Source organism: Giraffa tippelskirchi, chromosome 9, assembly GCF_054371585.1.
Source record: "Giraffa tippelskirchi isolate mGirTip1 chromosome 9, T2T-mGirTip1v1.2.pri, whole genome shotgun sequence".
Lineage (NCBI taxonomy): Eukaryota > Metazoa > Chordata > Mammalia > Artiodactyla > Giraffidae > Giraffa > Giraffa tippelskirchi.
In genome coordinates, this window is record NC_137283.1 from 140,141,690 (window position 1) to 140,160,392 (window position 18,703).

The window sequence follows — 18,703 nt, forward strand, 5'->3', positions numbered from 1 at the left end:
AGAAGGGGTCGACAGAGGATGAGATGGCTGAATGGCTCACCGACTCGATGGACATGAGTTTGGGTAAACTCCGGGAGTTGGTGATGGACAGGGAGGCCTGGTGTGCTGCGATCCATAGGGTCGCAGAGAGTCGGACATGACTAAGCGACTGAACTGATATGGACTTTGGAAAACAAATGGAGTTCTAGTCAAGTTTGGCTTATAGTGGGTTCCCTGGGTCTGCAAACCCTCACTGGTTATTTCTCCAACCCTCAAATATATAATTAAGATTGGCATACTTGACAAGCAGGATAACCCCACACTGATTCGTTGAGTCTTAGCTCATGTTCACCATAGCCAACCCCTCTTATCTTTCTCTGAGAACTGTATCAGTCAGCTGCAAAGCAGGTGACAAATGACTTACCCGGTGAGTCTTGGAGGTAGACAGCCCAAGGCTGGTATGGTGACTCTGGATGTTATCAATGGACCAGGCTCCTTTCTCCTCTGCTTTCTACACCATGTGGCTTCTTTCATCCTTATTGGTGCCTCAAATGTTGCAAGAGTCGTTTCTCCTCCAGCCTCCCATCCATTCGAGGGATAAAAGAAGGACAGGGATGGTACCTACATAAGAAAAGCAGCTTTCCTGGAAACTCCCAGACTATTGCCTATGTCTCATTGGCCAAAACTGTACCATGTGGCCTTTCTGACAATGGGGGAGCCGGGGTGGAAGTGTTTGGGTTGGTCTGAACCAATTTCACATGTTCTGTTGGTAAAGAAGAACTCAGGTGGTAGGGGAGGGAGTCCCAGCAGGGTTTTCCCAGTGTTCTTCCTTTTCTATCTACTCTGACACTAATGTTTTATAGGATAGTTCATTGTATGTCTTTTTCACCAAGTTTGATGTACCTTAATTATCTCTAATCCACATTTTTCTTAGAATTCCCTCATCTTTACCTAGCACATGATTAAGAATTTGATAAAGGGTTTCTTTTTTTCATTGCTAAACAAATGACTATAGGTCACTAGTTCTGGTTCTGTGAATAAGGGCTGGCCTCTGTGCAAGGTAGGTTAGGGCAGATCACTGCAAAACAAAAAACAAAAAAACTATGTTACAGTAACTGAATAGTTTATAAAAGGAAATCAGACCTCAAGAATCAGGTCCATGTTTTATTCAGAAGTCCCTTCTTCCCCACCTCAACAATATCCTGATATTTGTGAAAGTAAATTATCCTATTGTGCTTATTTCATGATGAAATCCCAGCAATATAAACAATTATAAAAATTCAATTAAGCACATTAATGCATAACCAATAAGGCCAATCTTGTGTTTCTCCTGTCCTCCCGGGATGCTCACCCCAGCGCTGGATGTGGTGTTGGTGGATGGGAAATAAGATCGAGATAAAGAAATGCCTCCTTTTCTTTCCTCAACATTGTGATTCCTCAAACAAATATGCTCTCATCCCCACAGGAGAAGCAATGGTTACAATCAACATTCTTTAGAAACAGGAGGGCAGAAATCAGATGAAAGCTAAGGCTGCTTCCAACCGACAGACCAAATGGTCATTTGTTTCTCTCCCAACTCTCAGAAAAACAAGGTGGAAATAAATAGCTTAGCTGGGGTGGTGATGGGGGCTTTCAAGTCTGGGGTATAAGGAAGAGTCAACAAGTCTGCCCTCATTGAGTTTTTAAATACAAGGTGTTCATTAACAGTAGCCAGTCCCACAGAGGAAATCAAGTGGCAAACCTGAAGATGCCCTGTTCTGGGATGAGTCTAGATTCTTGTCTCCCTATATTTCATCCATGTTGTGCAAAGCTCTCACATCTCTCCACATATCACATGATCTAAACTCTCAGTCAACACATTATTGGGATTTTATTCAAAAGTCCACAAGACATCACTTAAGAGTTGCTTTTCCCACTGTCCTTTTAGACGGTACCATCCACAGTGTCTATGATGTTCTATCTCTTCTCTGTTGGGTCCTCACCTCCCACGGGCACCTTCTGGTTGTCACTGCTGTTCTGTCTGTATCCAGCAAAGCACTCAGCAGTTCGGTACAAGAAGACCTAACTCATCATTCAAAAATGCACGTACAAACAACAAGAACAAAAAAGATTCAAATATTTACTTTACAATTGTTTTATTCAAAGCAAATGAAAAAACCTAGTATATTTTTCCTTTACAAATGGAAATAAAAAAAAGCTTTATTATTAGTTTTGAGGGTACTTATCTTACCTTCAACATAAATGATTTATATATTAAATTTGTTTTCTGATATCCAAGTACATTTTAATCTTTTTTAGGTAGCTATAAGAAGATTTCATATCCGAAAGCCAATGTTACTTTTCTGAAATTGAGGATAAAAGATTCTTGTGCCCAATGTAGAATACACTTACTCCAAGTGGTAGACAGTCCTTTTGCTCTTGGCCAAGTGTCAGGTTTTGATATCTGGTTGTGTGAAAAGACGTGTTTTGCTTTCTTCAGAGAATAGGAGTCTTAATTATTTAGATTTGTTTGTCTCAAAGATGCATCTAAAATGGGTTTGTCATATTTTAGTGTGTAAACCTGATGATGACTGAGCCTGTGCAGTCCAGCTTTTAGATGATATTGTCACACCAAAAAAGATGATAATTGGCAACCTCATTGTATTTAGGCCCATAATCTCAGTACTCTCATCTGAGGTCCTTCTGATGAAGAACACAAGACTCTGATTTTATTGAACCAACAAATAAAGAAGTCTATGTACATGACAGTTAGGAGAAAGAGGTCACAAGAATATCACATAAAAATAAATACTTTACACACTTTTCTTCCAGTCTAAAAGTGTTAAAATTCTAACCGGAGAAGATTAGAAGGTAATTAGCCAAATTCAATTATTTATAAAAAATATAAAAACACACAAACCAAATGATGCAAAAAACTTTTTAATCTAAAAATTCATTGCCCAGGGCTAATTAAGAGCCAAGCCCTGCCAATGTTTATCAGTTTATTTGACCAAAAAGAGCTAGTCAGCATTTTCTTCCAAGTAAGATGGTATATAATAGATTTTGATAAACCTTTCTCAGTGAGGACATGATACTGCAGGCAGTTCAAGGAAAAATAGCATTAACTTTTTCTTTGGTGTAACCAAAAGTTAGCAAATGTTGACATTTCAAGTGATAAGAAATTACCAAATGGAAGTTTAAACTCTGGTGTAAAAAAAAAAAAAGAAAACAGTTGTAAAAGGAAAGGCTCCACCCACAGTTCTGTAGTGCAAGTTTTAAAGTTTAATTCTGAAAAATAATTTTATTGAATAAGCAGGAACCAAATTCCAGCAGTGTATCACTTACTCCTCTCCCCTACTCTCATCTCCATTACCCTCTCTGCATGGGCCACTGTCATTTCTGTTCTCCAAGGAGGTCTCAGCTGCTACTCAGGGAGGCAAGGCATTAAAAAATGACCCACATTTCTTCCAACCAGGCTAGAAGTGGTATCTCTGCTGCACAGCAGCAGACCCTGAGTTACAGCACTGCCATGTCCACATGTCTGTCATTTTTACAAAAAAGGAAGTACCTGAACCAATTAGTTGCTTAGCCCTTTTCCAACTTTTGGGGTTAACCACAACCCGCTCGCCTGGAAAGCCCATACCCCCATGTGCTCAGAACCAACAAACCTACCCCCTCTTTCCTAGAAGTAATGGTTCTCTCCCTGGAACTAATTTCCATAAACATGATACTTTTAAAGCAATTACCACCTAGCCCAGAAGGCTCCATTACTCTACCTAGCTTAACAGCTCTCTCCTATTTCTGTACATGGTGGTGGTGGTGGTGGTGGTGGCAGTGGTGGTGGTGGTGTGTGTGTTTTTTTTTAATGTAAAAAGTGTTCTGAATGCACACACACACACGCACATTCCTCCACACACACCCAGCATTTAGCAAAAAAAAAAAAAAAAAAAAATCTTCCCCAGGAAGCACTTTCAGAAGTTAAGCTTCTACTCGCATTTAAGCCACAGGTCAAGTGTCACGTGAGTCCTCAATAGCCCTTCCCGTCCGCGGCGAGGCTGGCGGTGCCCGGGCCCACAGCACAGATGCTGAGAGGGATCACGGGACAAGGCAGGGCAGGGGCCTGTCAGGCCTCCTAGAGCCATGTGCTGCACATCTCCCTACATCACCGGGGAGCTCCTTGCCCCTAACTCTCATCCCCGGCAAGACAGCCTCGCTGTTCTGAAGGGCCCCTGCCCTCTGCACTGGGCAGCCCCACTGCCGGACCAGGAGCCTGGGCCCCCAGCGAGACAGTGGGTCCCCCGGCACAGAGCAGGCTGCCCTCATCCCCACCACCTCCCGCCAGTCCATCCAGCGAACATCCCCTCGCAGCACTCAGGGCCCGAAGAGCCGTGCTGTCTATGGGCTCCGTGGCTTCCCCTTCGCCCTCCGAGATGACGGTCATGGGGCTGCTCTGGATCCGGTTCCGCACGCTGTACCTGCTGCTGGCGGCGGAAGGCGGCGTTCGACTGCGGCCGTACCTGGGGCCGGAGAAGGACAGACTCCGAGGCATCAAGCCTTCGGTCTTGGCCCACTCCTCCTGCGCCCTCCTGTTCTTACTCGGGGAGCAGCTTGACGGGCTCTCCGGCGTGTCTGGCGATGGCTCCGACCTTGACCTCTGGAATCTAGGGTCTGTGTTCTTGAGCATCTCGGCTGCTGACATGCGGGCGCTGGTATCCGAGCGACTCCCCTTTTTCAGCAGCAGAGCTTTGAAGTTGTCACTGCTGGTGCTGCTCTTCCGGACGCTTCTCTGAATGGACCCCACCTGCTTCTGGGAGGCCAGGCTGGGGACGGCACCAGTGGGTGTCACTGGTGGGGAGGGAGAATGGTTTCGGGAGTGATCATCATCTGAATCTTTACGACCAAGGACTTTCCTCTTAGACCTGAGATTTAATAACATTAAGATGAAGGTTAATTCCCGGTGGACCACTGGAATGTAGGCCACAGCCACCTTGCTTCTCTTACTGATATTCAGGCCACCATCTATTATTTTCACTATGGAAAGTTCCAAACACCCAGGCAAAAAGAATAGTTCATTGTATTACTATGTGTGTCCACGACCCAGTTATGATAATTATTGACTTATGGTCACTGTGATTTCATTTCCACACTCACTGGATTATTTTGAAATAAATCTCAAACATCATATTATCTTACTTTGGACAGGATCATTTCCAAAGTTTTTCATAATTGCCATTTCTTATTTAACTCTTCTACATGCGAATGATATTGATGTTGACCTTCCTTTCTTTCTACTCTTCCATTTCTTGTTTGGTGCTGGCACCTGAATGGCCCAGGAGATAAGCCAATACCTAGAATATCCCACACACTGAGACAGGCCCCCCATCTCAGATTCTAGGACAATGCTAACTTCACATTCTCAGTCATTCTAGAGTTTGACATAAAACCAGTTTTCTTTAGCTCTTACTGGACCATATGTCAACTCCTAGAAATCCAACTTTCCAGAAAACAAGCGTGAAGCTTCCACACTAGATCCTGTTTCCTGACTGACATCCTCTGACTGAGCCAGAGAATGTGAAGAATGGGGTAGAGAGTGAAAGAGGAGGGGCCTTCAGGGAGAGTAAAATTATCCTGGGGGTACTTCTTGTCCTCAGTGTCTAAGAACCTCCCTGCTCAATGTGTTTTCTGCTGAGAGTGAATTAGAGAAAATAAAGCAGATGATCCAAGTGGCCCCTTGCTGGTGTCTTCATAACAACCACCCAGTGTGGGATGAGTCGCTCAGCTAAGTGCAGGTTGAGCTTGCTTTAAGAAAACAATGTAATTTTAAAAATATGTGGTTATACCTCTTCTTCTGCTATAAAATCCTAGAACATGCAATGGACAAAGGTTGAAAGGGTACTATCTGAAATATAGAGATTAAGAGTTGAATCTGAGCAACTTTTAACTGTGTAATCCTGGACCAGTAATTCATCTATTTACAAGGTTTTCATACTTGTAAAGTGCAGGTGATGATATCAGCCTCACAAGTTTGTGAGGATTCAGTGAGATAAAGGATCTCTGGAGTTACCCACTGCAAAAGCTTCCTTGCTCTGTGAGCTGGGGCAAGTTTCTGACCTTGCTTCCTACCTGGAAAAGGGGGAATAACAGTAGATAGCTCATAGCTTATCAGTCGCGATAAATGCAGTTACAGCCTTAAAGTGTCAGGCATACAGTAGGTGTCTAACAAACCTTTCAGTGTCATTTAGGGAAATGTAATTCTCCCTTCCTGCTATCAGCTCGGGCTTCAGCGATGATTTTACATGTCCTGGCAGCTAGGCACAGAGGAGGATAGGCCTGTGATGGCTGCCCTGGGCTAGGTGCTTCCAGGATCCTCTCCACGCTTCTGGCCAAAAAGAAGCTACCAAAATGAAAGATCAGAAGTGGTAAAAATCCAATTAAGAGGCTGGATGGGGTGACTAGCGCTGACATCATGCCAGCTCTGACTGGCCTATGAAACTTGGGTTCCATGGTCCTGCTCCACTGTCAACAAGAGCAGTGCTTTAGAGTAAGTTACTGACCCACTGACAAAACCCATGGAAACAATAACATCTCAGAATTTCAGAACTGGAAAACAATTAGATGGTTTGGTCCAGCCAGAAAAAGTAATCGATGTCCAGAGAGTGAAGTCACACAGCTTAATACAAGAAGTAGAATTTGATGGACTATCTTTCCACATAGAGCACGTGACCTTACAATTTCTTCTGGTTTCTTCCCAAAGACATCTCTGCTCATCTGATTATTGCAGGTATTGGTTTTAGGATAACTTTTTTGTTCCTTTTAAATGGAGAGGGTGTTCTGAGATCCATATAAAAAGCCATATCTATGTTTGATTAAATCTACAATTAAAGGCTTTTAATTCAGAATGAAGAGAAGATGGGAATTTATAAAAGTATTGTTGTTTCTTAAGAGCAACTGGCCTGAAAATGAGAATTAAATCTAAATACAGGAATTCTGGGCATATTATGTATGTATGTGTATATATATATATATGTGTGTGTGTGTGTGTGTGTGTGTGTGTGTGTGTATGTGTGTATATATATGTGTGTGTGTGTGCGTGTATATATATATATATATATACACGCACACACACACACACACACACACACACTGTGTGTGTATTTCTAAGGAAGATGGCTATTTAAAACATGGTTAAACAGTTAACACTGGCTTAAAAACTAATTACTTCAATAAATATAAAAACTTCACACTTCAATTGGTGGTGTTCTACATTTTCCATCTGGCTTTAAATCTGAAGTGAATTAATTTGCATTACAAAATTTGAAAGCTGTGTTTCAATTTAGATATTCTTTATTTTAAATTATTAGCTTAGCTACTGAAGGATATAAAATAAAGCCTTAAAACTCAAAGACTTTAGATGGCTTCCTATTATGTGTGCTAATATATTATCTATCTATCTACTAAAAATTAGCCTGCATCCTTGCTTTCACTCTGCAAACCACACCCTATTCGGTCTTTATCGTGTGTACATGGAATAACACAGACTGGCCAATTTTTGCATCTGCAGTAGATATAACTCCCTAGTAGGAGAAGCCACAATTTTTTTTTAGTGCCTTAAGAGGGTTGCCAAAATAAAATGTAGAAGAGATTTTTCACATATTTTTAGGAAAAGTATGTAGTAATTTGGTCCCACAACAGTTGGGTTTGTCCCTGAGACTAAGTATTTAGTACACAGAGCAACCAGCAACACATCTTCTCAGTGGATGCTATTTTAAATATATATGTCTGCATATTTGGCAACCCAGTGCATCCCATACCAAATGGAAGATGTCAGGCCTTGGAAGAATTTCCTAACAGTTAAATTCCAATTGGTCCCATTTAATTCAGAAAACAATCATGGGGAGCTTATTAGATGTCCAGCATGCTTCTAGTTAGAAACCTCTGTGTAAATCTCTACAAATCTCATTGAAGTTGGCTTCAAAGAATGTGGCATTTTTCATTTCCCTGTTTGCAGGAATAATTTGATAACTAGCTACTTTTTAAAATTTCTAATAACAAGAGACCAGTCAGACAATGTTACAGACGCGGTGTTTAGGGTCTATCAGGACATTATACCAATACTGGAACCAAAGTAAAGAACGCAATTCTTGACAAACACTTTGATTCATCAGCTTGGTTGTTTGGCCCCTCACCCCCTGCCCCGGGCCAGGTTAGATGTTTACACCTTGCATGAGGAATCTCAGGTAGGGACAGCACATCCTATGCTTTCCATCTCATGTGATCACAGCCACTTCAGTTAGATTCCAAGAACTGGGACAACACTCCTGACACAGGTTACTCACACAGAGAATCAAATGATTTTACAGATGTTTAGTTTCAGGAGGAAGAAAGAGGACCTTGGTTCAGGGAAATATAAGGCCATGGCAGCACAGGGGCATTCATAAGAGTTATCTGAAAATATTGTGGTAAAGAATTCTAGGAGAAAGCAAAGGGTTTATACAGCACACAGTTTAAAGTACTTGCACAAATACAATCTTATCCATTTTTACAATGGCACTGTTGTGAGAGAATTCAACTGCTTATAGCCAGAAAAATTAGGCAATAAAACTGTAGGGCTAAATCACTCTTTAAGGTGATCGCTTGTAAAAAGTACAACAGTTCAGGCAGTTATTCTGAAAAATTGACTCCACATTTTTTAAAAACCCAATAATTTCTGATGCCAGCAGATGGCACCAGCAGTATACAATAATAAATTTAAATTCCTTTTGCTCCTGCTTAAAAAAGATGTACTCTTTTATTGAAACATTTCAGTAGCCAAAGAAGTTACACTATAAAAACCTAGTTTTTCTGTAAAATGAAAATAGTAATAGCAATAAAACAAAACACTTAGGAAAGAAGTCCTGTAGAGCTAGTCTGTGCATGTTAAGTCCACAGAACACAGCATCCCTCATCCTAGACTGGATCACTGGCTGCTCTAACCCAACTCCTGTAAACATCCAGTCAAATACAGTGACACTGCATTTCTTGCTAGCAAGAGCAAGGCCAACCAATCATCCTCACACTGACCCTCTGTCCCCCACATCATCATAAAAAGCAGTGGAACAAAGTAAAACAGAAATTGGAGTTAAAGGAAATAAAAATATAGAAACAAACTAAAAAATCAACCATCAAATTAATGAAGTCCAGTCAGGTGAGAGTAAGAACCTCAAGAAAGAAAAACACTCTGAGAACCGATTTGGAAAAGGGGACTCATAAAGTAGATTCAAAAAGGAGGAAGGAGTTCTGGATACCTGTGAATAGCTGCAAAAAGGTCTTCTGTGGTCCGGGGTCTACTGGGGGTCATCACCTCATCACCCCCGTCGTCCTTAAGGAAGTCACAGGTCTCTGAGGAAGCACTGGCTGTCTCAGCCTCCAGCACCCCAGCTATGGAGAAGCAAGCAGGCAGACACAAGATGCATGAGTGACTTGAATTTCAGTCTTTAGCCAAGCTCCCAAATATGCTTCTCTGCCATTCCTGACAACGTGAGAATCCCAGGGAGAGGCAGCAGGGTCTGTTGTCTGATATATCACAAAGATGGGGAGATGACACAAGCATGACAGTCAAAGCTCAGGCTTTTCTGTTAAAGGTCCAGATAAAACGGAATCTCTCTTAAATTTTGCTGTAACATTCATTTGCTGCTCTCCGGGGGGATTACTCAGTTATTTAGTACTCCATCTGCTGCCCACCACCCCACCCCTTCCATTTTCTGCCCTTCTATGAGCTCTACCCTTAGATATGGATATTAAAAAAAAAAAATCATAGAAATGCCAAGTTGGTAACCTAAGCGCAAGGCGGCACAGGGAGCCAACATGCAGCCGGCTTGAACCTGAGCGTGCACCAGCCCTGCTCGCCTCAGCTGCGTACGGTCTAGGGGAACAAGAGAAAACCAGACTCACGCTTTGGGTCCTGCGGAGGCAAGCAGAGCTCCACACCGTTCCTGGCGCCTGGCTCCTCCGCAGGGGCTGGCACCATGGGGACATTGGCTTCCACTCTGCCCGGGGACTCGGATCCTGCAGCTCCTCCCACAAGAACCACCGAGCTGCCAGAGTCGGTGTCATCGGAACCAGCCCCTGCTGCACCCCTCTCTCGTGCCTCTCCGGTCGTGGGGCTAGGAGACGCCGCGCTCACGTTCTCTGCGGGCTCCGCCGTGAAATCCCTCTGCGGAGGTGGCACCACGAGGAACAGTTTGGGCTTCTTGGAAATGGGGGGCGGCTTCCTGCTGGGCGACGGGCCGAGGGGCGGGGTGGCCCCGGCTCCGGCCTCCACCTCCCCGGCCGGGCTGTGACTCTGGAGGCCATGCTCGGCTGCACTGTCCTGGTGACCCTGAGTCGAGCTCTTGGCAGGAGTAGGGAGCGAGCTCGTCGCGGAGGCAGGCTGGCTTTCACTCTCCATTTCATGTATGCTATTTCGGGATTTCAGGAAAGCAGATGGCTTTAAATGATACTGGGGAACAACCGGAGTTCGTTTTTCCTGAGATGCGTGTTCCTGTAAGGGGGCTACCTCGGTTCCTGAGTTCTTCTTCACCGGCCTTAACTGCACCATCTGCAACGCTTCGGTGGTGATCAGGGGCATGGGGGGTCTGCTGCCCTCCTCGATATAAGGCTGTCTGCAGGTCTCCCAGGAGGACTCTGGCTGGCCAGGTTTCTTGAAAGAAGGCCTGGCATCTTTCATCAATTTGGGGTCAAGCGGTGGGGCAGGCGGGGGCACTGAGTGGGGTAAGGCAGGTGGCGGAGGTGGCAGGGAGGCAGATGAATCCAGAAAAGGGGTGCTCAGCGCTGTGGGGGGCGGAGGAAAGCAGGTGTCGGTGGGAGCACAGAAGGGAGTGAGCACTTCTGGTGGCGGAGGGGGGAAGAGGGGAGAGTGAGGCAGAGGTGAGCCCTCGGGGAAATCTGCCAGAGGCGGCGGGGGAGGGAGGAAAGGAGACTTGTCAGCGGGACAAGGGGCTGGAGGAGAGGCGTGAGGAGCAGCCGCGAGGGGAGACACCAGCGCTGAATCCAGCTTCTTCACCGTCCCGCTTCCTTCAGTGGAAGTATTTGAGGAAAGAGACGTGGAGGAGGAGGAGACGGATACTGAAGATACAAGAGACGACTTCCTTTCTGGCACCTTGGGTTTGGGCTTCCCCTTCCCATTGGCTGGTGACATTGATTTTAAGAACACAGGCACAGGGGTGAGAGCAGTGGGCGTGTTCGACTGACTGGAATACCCACTGGATGGAGAAGTGACTCTGTGCGACTTCTCCGGCGATGTGATCTTTGGTTTGACGGCGCCACCGGGCACCGGGGGTACCGGGGTCCGGGACCCTTCCAGGAGATGGCGGCCCGGCCCACTTCCAGGTGATGCTGCGTTGCGGGTCAGACCGGCCCCGCCTGCGTTTCCCCGATCTTCCTGCACTCCCATGTAGTCAATGTAGTAACCCCACGGGTCTGTGTACTCGGACTTGACGCTACTCGTGTCGCTCTGTGCCGGAGTGAGCCCGCACACGGAGTAGACGTTGGGGGCCGTGGCAGATGTCAGGCTGCTGCCGGCGCTCACGGTGCTCTGGCTGCGGGAGCGAGGCAGCCACGGTTCTTCGAAGTCACTGCAGGGGCTCTGGGAGGGCGAGCTGCCGCCCTTGCCCGGGAGGTTCAGCTGCAGCGAGTGCTGCAGCGAGGCGATCAGGCTCTCGTTCAGCACCTGCCCGTTTGACTGGACGTTCTTCTTGGGAACCCTGCGCAGAGAGTCCGTCCGAGAGGGTGGCAGAGGAGGCTTCTTGGCTTTCTTCAAAGAAATGCTTCGTGCGAGGGATTTGTCTTGGCAATTGGACCGGTCCCCTTGGTGTCTCTGAGCTCTTCCATCAAAAACATTGACCACGCTGTGCCTGGGGTTCCCAAAGCCATCATTACTATTGCACAGATCCCCAGGTCTGTGTCCAGAGTCTGGGTGCAGAGTAGGGGAGTAGCCATCATGGTCCTCTGAATACACAGACCTGGTATCATCCTTGTTAGAGGTCTGATCCAAACTGCAGCTGCTCGTGTTGCTTACAGGAGTGGAGTAACCAGGAGCTGCCAAATGTGGCTTCAGTGGGGATGCCCGCCCACTACCCGAGGCACTGTATTCCCAGGGCTCCACGCTGCCACCCTGGCCCCGGCTGCCTGAATAACTGGACTCACTCTTGTTGTCCACATCCTGGGGGTGGGCTGGGATGCTCAGGTTATTTCTACAGTTATAGGCCATGGCCTGGGACCCATTCTCCCGATTTGCTGGTATATTTAGAGAGACTTCGGAGTCACAGAGGGACAGCAGTGTGGTTGCACTGGACAAATGATGACCATCTTTCTGCCTGGAGAGGAGGTGGTCTCTGGATCTGACCTTTGAGTATGAAGACGAGCTGGTAATTTTACTGTCCAGCTGCCCTGAGCTCTGAGCAGTGTGAATCACAATGATCTCTGAAGAGGAGGAAAGCGTGGCATTTGGGATGATGCTGGTAGAGTAGCTCGTGTGAGGAGACACCACACACGCAGGGCTGGTTACGTTTTCACCCTCTAAGTGTCTCAGCTCCTGAGATTTGGGTCTCAACAGTGTTCCCATCCTTGGGGCAGCTCCTAGATGCCCGAACTCTTCATCTACTTGTGTGTGATCCCGCTGGTACGGGAAAGCGCCCCCCAGGTCTTCCGCAGGGCCCAGGGCATCCAGCCGTGGCTCCAGGGACTGAACATTTGCCCTTGCTCCAGACCGGGGAAGACTGTGGAATCCAGCGTCGCTGTTGAGGCGGGAAGGGAACACGACCCCCGCAGAGTCGCTCAGCACAGACATGTTCCCAGAGGAGCCTGAGAAGTGACTCATCTGCGCAGCAATGCCTTGCCCCTTCTGGGCTCTGATTCTTCTCATTGAAGGTGGTACAACTTTCACTTCCTCAGTCTGACAGCTGGAATCCCTGGTTTCTGAGCGCTGTCCTGTAGATCGATAGCTGTCGAGCCTTCCGAGAGTAGAGTAGTGGTCTGGGGTGTACGCCGAACGACCACTAACATCGTCTTGGCCAGTGCCTCCCAAAGCTGGAGAGAAAGCATAAAGAAGCTCATCACCTAAAAATAAAAATCAATATCTGAGTGCATCACACCTTGATCTCTCACCCTCTTCTGATTCTGTGGTGTTGCACTTAAAAGAAAAAAAAATTCTTTTCTATTTGGCCTAGTTTCTTTTTTCCTATAAGCACCTAGGTGACAGTTTAAGTAGTTACTGATGGCCCCCCAGATGAAGACCTGTATTATAAATTTCATGTACTTCTTTTCATATATACCTCATAGCCTCCTATAGATTAAGTGCTGCATATGGAATTCTCAGGTACTCCCTTTGAGATCAAAGCTGAGGGCTCCTTGGAAGGTTTCCTTTTTACATAATCTCTTTTTGGTAAAGGTAAGACTCTCACCCATCCAGTGACTGTACAAAACATCCATCTAGCAGTGACGGTCTTTCTCAAAGACAAATGAATATAGCAGCTCAACAAAAGGGCTACAGAGGTATTATTTAGGAGGGATATTGGTATAAAACAGCGTTAATTACATTAATTTTTATGTCAGAAGGAAGTCCTAAGAAAAAGAAAAAAATGATTTACAGGCCCATCTGTGTTTCAAACATTTCATTATCCATCTTAAGCCATTATCATCTGTCTGTTAGTGACATTCAAAATTCAGTAGCAATCTGTTGTGTTCTGGGGAGGGAAAAAGCAGCAGGAACCGATCCAGTGAATATTTCCTCCAATTAGGATTATTCATTTCTTGGAGCTTTACAACCAAATGAAAGAATAGTATGTTTAAAAAAAGAAGAAAAGGAAGAAGCAGCAGCAACAGCAGCACGAGGCAGGGTTTACAGTAAAGAGAGGGAGGGAAATGGATGAAAAAAATCCTTACACATAGGTAAAGATTTCAAGCTACCTAGGAAAGAAGAGAAGCTTAAAATAAAATCATGAAGCCAAGGACTTATTTAAAGTGTATAGAGAAAAAAAAATCCATGCATAAAGACCAATTAAATCTTGAAAAATAGCAGTGAAACCATAATTCTTTCTAGGTTGTTATTATCCAACAAGGGCCCACAAGCATCACTGTTCACCTGGGTAAGGATACTGGTGATGATGGGATTCCCGAGATCTCCCTCCCTACCCCACTTATACTGGCCATCATATGACAGCTGTCCCTGATTGGATAGCATAGCTCATCCAAACAGCAAAGCATGATGCTAAAATGGCAGCAATGGTCTTGAATCAACTGCACAGGAGAAGCCACCCTGCAATGAAGGTTCCCCAGCGTAAAGCTATTTCCTTCACTGTGATGATGGAGAATCATTTTTGTGCTTGTATCTTTGGCAAAGAAAATCTATTCCTCCCCCCACCCTCTGCCAAGTACACTTACTGCACACTCACACTACACGTGTACATGTGATGTTCTCCCTCAGAAAAAGGGGAAGTGGGCAAAAGGGTAGGAAAAGAAGAAAAATCCACTTTAAGCAAAGAAAAACAAAAGGTGCAAGTATTTGCAGTCTAGTATTTTAAAGTGTGTGCACGCTAAGTCGCTTCACTCATATCCGACTCTTTGTGACCCTATGGACTATATAGCCTGCCAGGCTCCTCTGTCCATGGGATTCTCCAGGCAAGAATACTGGAGGGGGCCTGCTATGCCCTCCTCCAGGGGATCTTCCCAACCCAGGGATCGAACCCGGTTCTCTTACATCTCCTGCAGTGGCAGGGGGGTTCTTTACCACTAGCACCACCTGGGAAGTCCTTTTAGATGGTGGAGGGTTGATTTGGAGGACTGGATCAGTTTGTACCAGTTCAATACAAACATTCAGCACATCTTATTTCATTCTGAGAAGGATTTTCATATCTTTTTCTTTCAAATTTGTACTAGCTTTTACATGAGGTCAGTGGTAGATTTTTAAATGTCTTTAAAGGTCATACACAAAATCTTGATTCTTTCAGGTAACAATGTTGCATGTGAATTCTAGGCTTCTGACAATGGGACTATAGCCACTTCTTCACCACTTACAGTTCAATACAATTTTTAAAATAACAATGTTTTTCTAAAGACCTCTAAAATATATATACATATGTTATTTATCATAGGGACCACCGAAATTCTATTCCTGAAACAGATCCTCCAATATTTTCACAGTACAGAAAGTGTGACATAATTACAGGACACAGATGAATGCTATCTCAAGTAGCAAAAATTACAAAAATAGAACTACAAATATAGTCCACTCAGCTGCTGCTAAAAATCTTGATGGAATTTACCTGATTTTAATTTAAATAAATATGAAAGCTTAAATTATTTAAAATAATTACACATTTTTTTCTTTAACTTATACTACTACAAGGACTATCCAACTTTAAAAAAAATGTAATAAAAATGATAGAAATCTACAAGTTAGTTTTATTTAAGGCTTAATGTATGAATTTTTTAAAAAGTCTTGACAATAAGTTGACAGTAAAGTAATGTTCTCAGTATCAACCAACAAAAATTATTCAGAAGGAGATTCCTTTAAATAAGTCCTTTTCTGCTTGGGGAGTAACATACTGGGATAAGTTTCAGGAAAACACAGACTATTCAGCAGCCAAACATAATTATATATGAACCAAATAATCTCATCTGGTTCTAAAAGACGGAATCTCATAACAGGCTGCTCAAATACAATTCCATGTCCGTTTAAGATGAGAGTAAAGAAAATGACAGTTTATCCTTTTATTTAAGTGGAAGGCAACAAATTACATGCCATAAATATGCTTTAAACAGAAAGTATCATACTTTGATTTTAAAACTTTATACGCTGACCAGTCTCTAGAGTCCACTACAGATTTTGAAGTAGAAGCTGCATATAGTTAAGCACAATTAACTCTAATACTAGGAGCATCTCTGGTTAGATTTTAAAATTGAAAGTCCCAGCAATTTAGGCAGTATTTTGTGGACAGGCTGTATCTTTTCCAGTGAATGTCTTTTTTTCAGATAATCATATCCTCTTAAAGTCTAATTTGTCTGACTCAGTCATTCTTCCCCACGCTTTCCATCTAAGGAAGACTAATTCTTAAGATAAGAAGCGTCTACTTTTGATAATAATTAGTAAGATAGCACAAAGCTTTCAAATCAGAGGCCTTATGAGTACAAAATATTAGGAGAAAGGGCAAAGTCAACCCTTGTCCAAATGAATGAAGCAAAGGAAAGGTACAATCCAATTTTTTTGCTAAATGTGGGAAGATTCCCTGGAGAAGGGAAAGGCTATCCACTCCAGGATTCTAGCCTAGAGAATTCCATAGACTGTATAGTCCATGGGGTCACAGACAGTCGGACACAACTGAGCAACTTTCACTTCACTTCACTGTATTCAAATGTTCCTTTCCCTTACTCTACCCACTAGTCCTTCCAACTGGCCTATCTATAAAACTAGAGTGGTTGTCTAAGTGTTTTTTTTTTTTTTTTAAAAAAACAGCTCTAACTTAGATACAGCTGTCTCAGCTGACCTCCAGCCACAATCCAGGTCATGTCATCAACTGTGCAATGACACCAAAAGTTTCTTGTTTGGCAACACTCACAACACAGGTGATGTGCGGGAAGCTTTTTTTTTTTGGCCTCCGTGTTAGTGGTGTTCCTGTTATGGGCAAAAGAGAAATGAATGAGGGCCTCAGAGAATCTATCACCAGTTTTAAAAATATTAAAATTACAGAAGATATGATTTACCTAGCTGATCAGATACTTCCAGTAAGGTCAAAGAGGCAACTGAGTTACTGGCTCCATACTGATTGGCTCAGTTAAAAAAAAAAAAAGTGTTAAAAGTTCTTAACTTTGAGGCTCTAGAGTTCAGACAGATAGATAGATAGACAATTCATATTGAATATTTACGTGTATGTCTATCTTTATCTGGGCCAAACTATTCTTATACTCTGGGCACAAAGCCATCCAAAACCTACTCATTTTGACTGGAAAGTCACTTAAAACGTAGCCTACCTGGAAACATCAATCTTGTTACCTTACAAAGAGTTGTCTGTAAAGTTACTTTTTTACGTTAAGGCACATCTCCTAAAAGAGCAGTCAAAATATAAATGTGTGCTGAATGCTGTAAGAAATTAGCCCATTAATATCTGCTAGACATACCAGTACACATTATTTTTTCTCAAATCTGTTGTCTGTCACCTAAAGGAGAAAGAAAAACAGTATAAAAGAATGGGATACAGGATGCCTGGGCCACTAAAGGAGGCAATGTGAGGGCATGAACCAGAGGCAGCCTTCGTAAATCCTGTGGATGCAATCTGGCCTTTGTTCGTGATAAAATCCCTGTGTTATGGGGTAAGATGAGCATCCACTATCATCTGGGTCACTGAAGCTACCCAGTGCAAATGAAAAGCATCACTATTCATCCCTTTGTAGTTGCAGTCTGTAAGGCAAAGAACACATACTGTAGAACTGGATGGCAGTAAAGAGAGAAAATGCCAGGTAAACAAGAATAAGCCTTCCCTCCCTAATACAAGGCATGTATGTAGGCAAGGGTGTAGAAAAAAGCACATAGGAATGATGTCTGTGACACCTAGAAGCTGAAACTACCTTGATGTGCTATAACATATACTACCATTGCTGGGATAAACTCATTTTGCCTAAAACATTGATAGGCAAGTTCAGAAGTAATGATTTGGAGTTTTTAGAGTATAGCCCTCAATAGCAAATAAAAAGTAAAAATATCAGTTCAGTTCAGTCACTCAGTCGTGTCTGACTCTTTGCGACCCCATGGACTGCAGCACATCAGGCATCCCTGTCCATCACCAACTCCCGGAGTTTACTCAAACTCATGTCCATTGACTTGGTGATGCCATTCTAACCATCCCATCCCCTGTCGTCCCCTTCTCCTCCTGCCTTCAATATTTCCCAGCATCAGGGTCTTTTCCAGCGAGTCAGTTCTTTGCATCAGGTGGCAAAGTATTGGAGTTTCAGCTTCAGCACCAGTCCTTCCAATGAATATTCAGGACTGATCTGCTTTAGGATGGACTGGTTGGATCTTCTTGCAGTCTAAGGGACTCTCAAGAGTCTTTTCCAACACTACAGTTTAAAAGCATCAATTCTTGGGTGCTCAGATTTCTTTATGATCCAACTCTCACATCCATACATGACTACTGGAAAAACCTTAGCTTTGACTAGACAGACCTTTGTTGGCAAAGCAATGCCTCTGCTTTTTAATATGCTGTCTAGGTTGGTCATAACTTTTCTTCCAAGGAGTAAGCAGCTTTTCATTTCATGGCTGCAGTCACCATCTGCACCCCAAAATAAAGTCTGTCACGGTTTCCACTATTTCCCCATCTATTTGCCATGAAGTGATGGGACCAGGTGTCATGATCTTAGTTTTCTGCATGTTGAGTAATTATAAGCAAAGAAGTCCACAGGTTGACCAAAGAGAAAAAGGCAAGATTCAAGACAGGTAGTATTAAGTTGGTACAATAATTACAATAGCAGCTAATACATATATATTAATAGTAGTGTGTGTGTGTGTGCACTCAGTTGTGTGCAACTTTTTGCGACCCCATTACATTGTAGCCCACCAGGCTCCTCTGTCCATCGAGTTTTCCAGGCAAGAATACAGAAGCGGGTTGGCATTTCCTGCTCCAGGGGATATTCCTGACTCAGGGATTGAACCCTCATCTCCTGCATTGGCAGGCAGATACCAGGTACCACGTGCTCTACCTGTATAAATTCATTAAAT

General features: G+C 43.9%; 1 protein-coding gene across 16 annotated transcripts in view; it reads right to left on the minus strand.

The window, feature by feature from the left end:
• Positions 1–1,824: 1,824 nt before the first annotated feature.
• The window catches only part of NHSL1 (NHS like 1), a 400,302-nt gene continuing 383,423 nt past the window's right edge, over positions 1,825–18,703 (minus strand). For 13 of the 16 annotated variants that reach the window (XM_081528896.1, XM_081528897.1, XM_081528904.1 and 10 more), the window contains 3 exons: positions 9,889–13,023; positions 9,243–9,375; positions 2,098–4,877 (listed from right to left, as the gene is read on the minus strand). In XM_081528896.1, the coding sequence (XP_081385022.1) occupies positions 4,142–4,877; positions 9,243–9,375; positions 9,889–13,023 (4,004 nt within the window). In that variant the 3' untranslated portion in view covers positions 2,098–4,141. Of the gene's footprint in view, positions 2,041–2,097; positions 4,878–9,242; positions 9,376–9,888; positions 13,024–18,703 lie in introns of those variants that run through there. The other 3 variants (XM_081528899.1, XM_081528912.1, XM_081528911.1) reach the window with 1 other exon arrangement.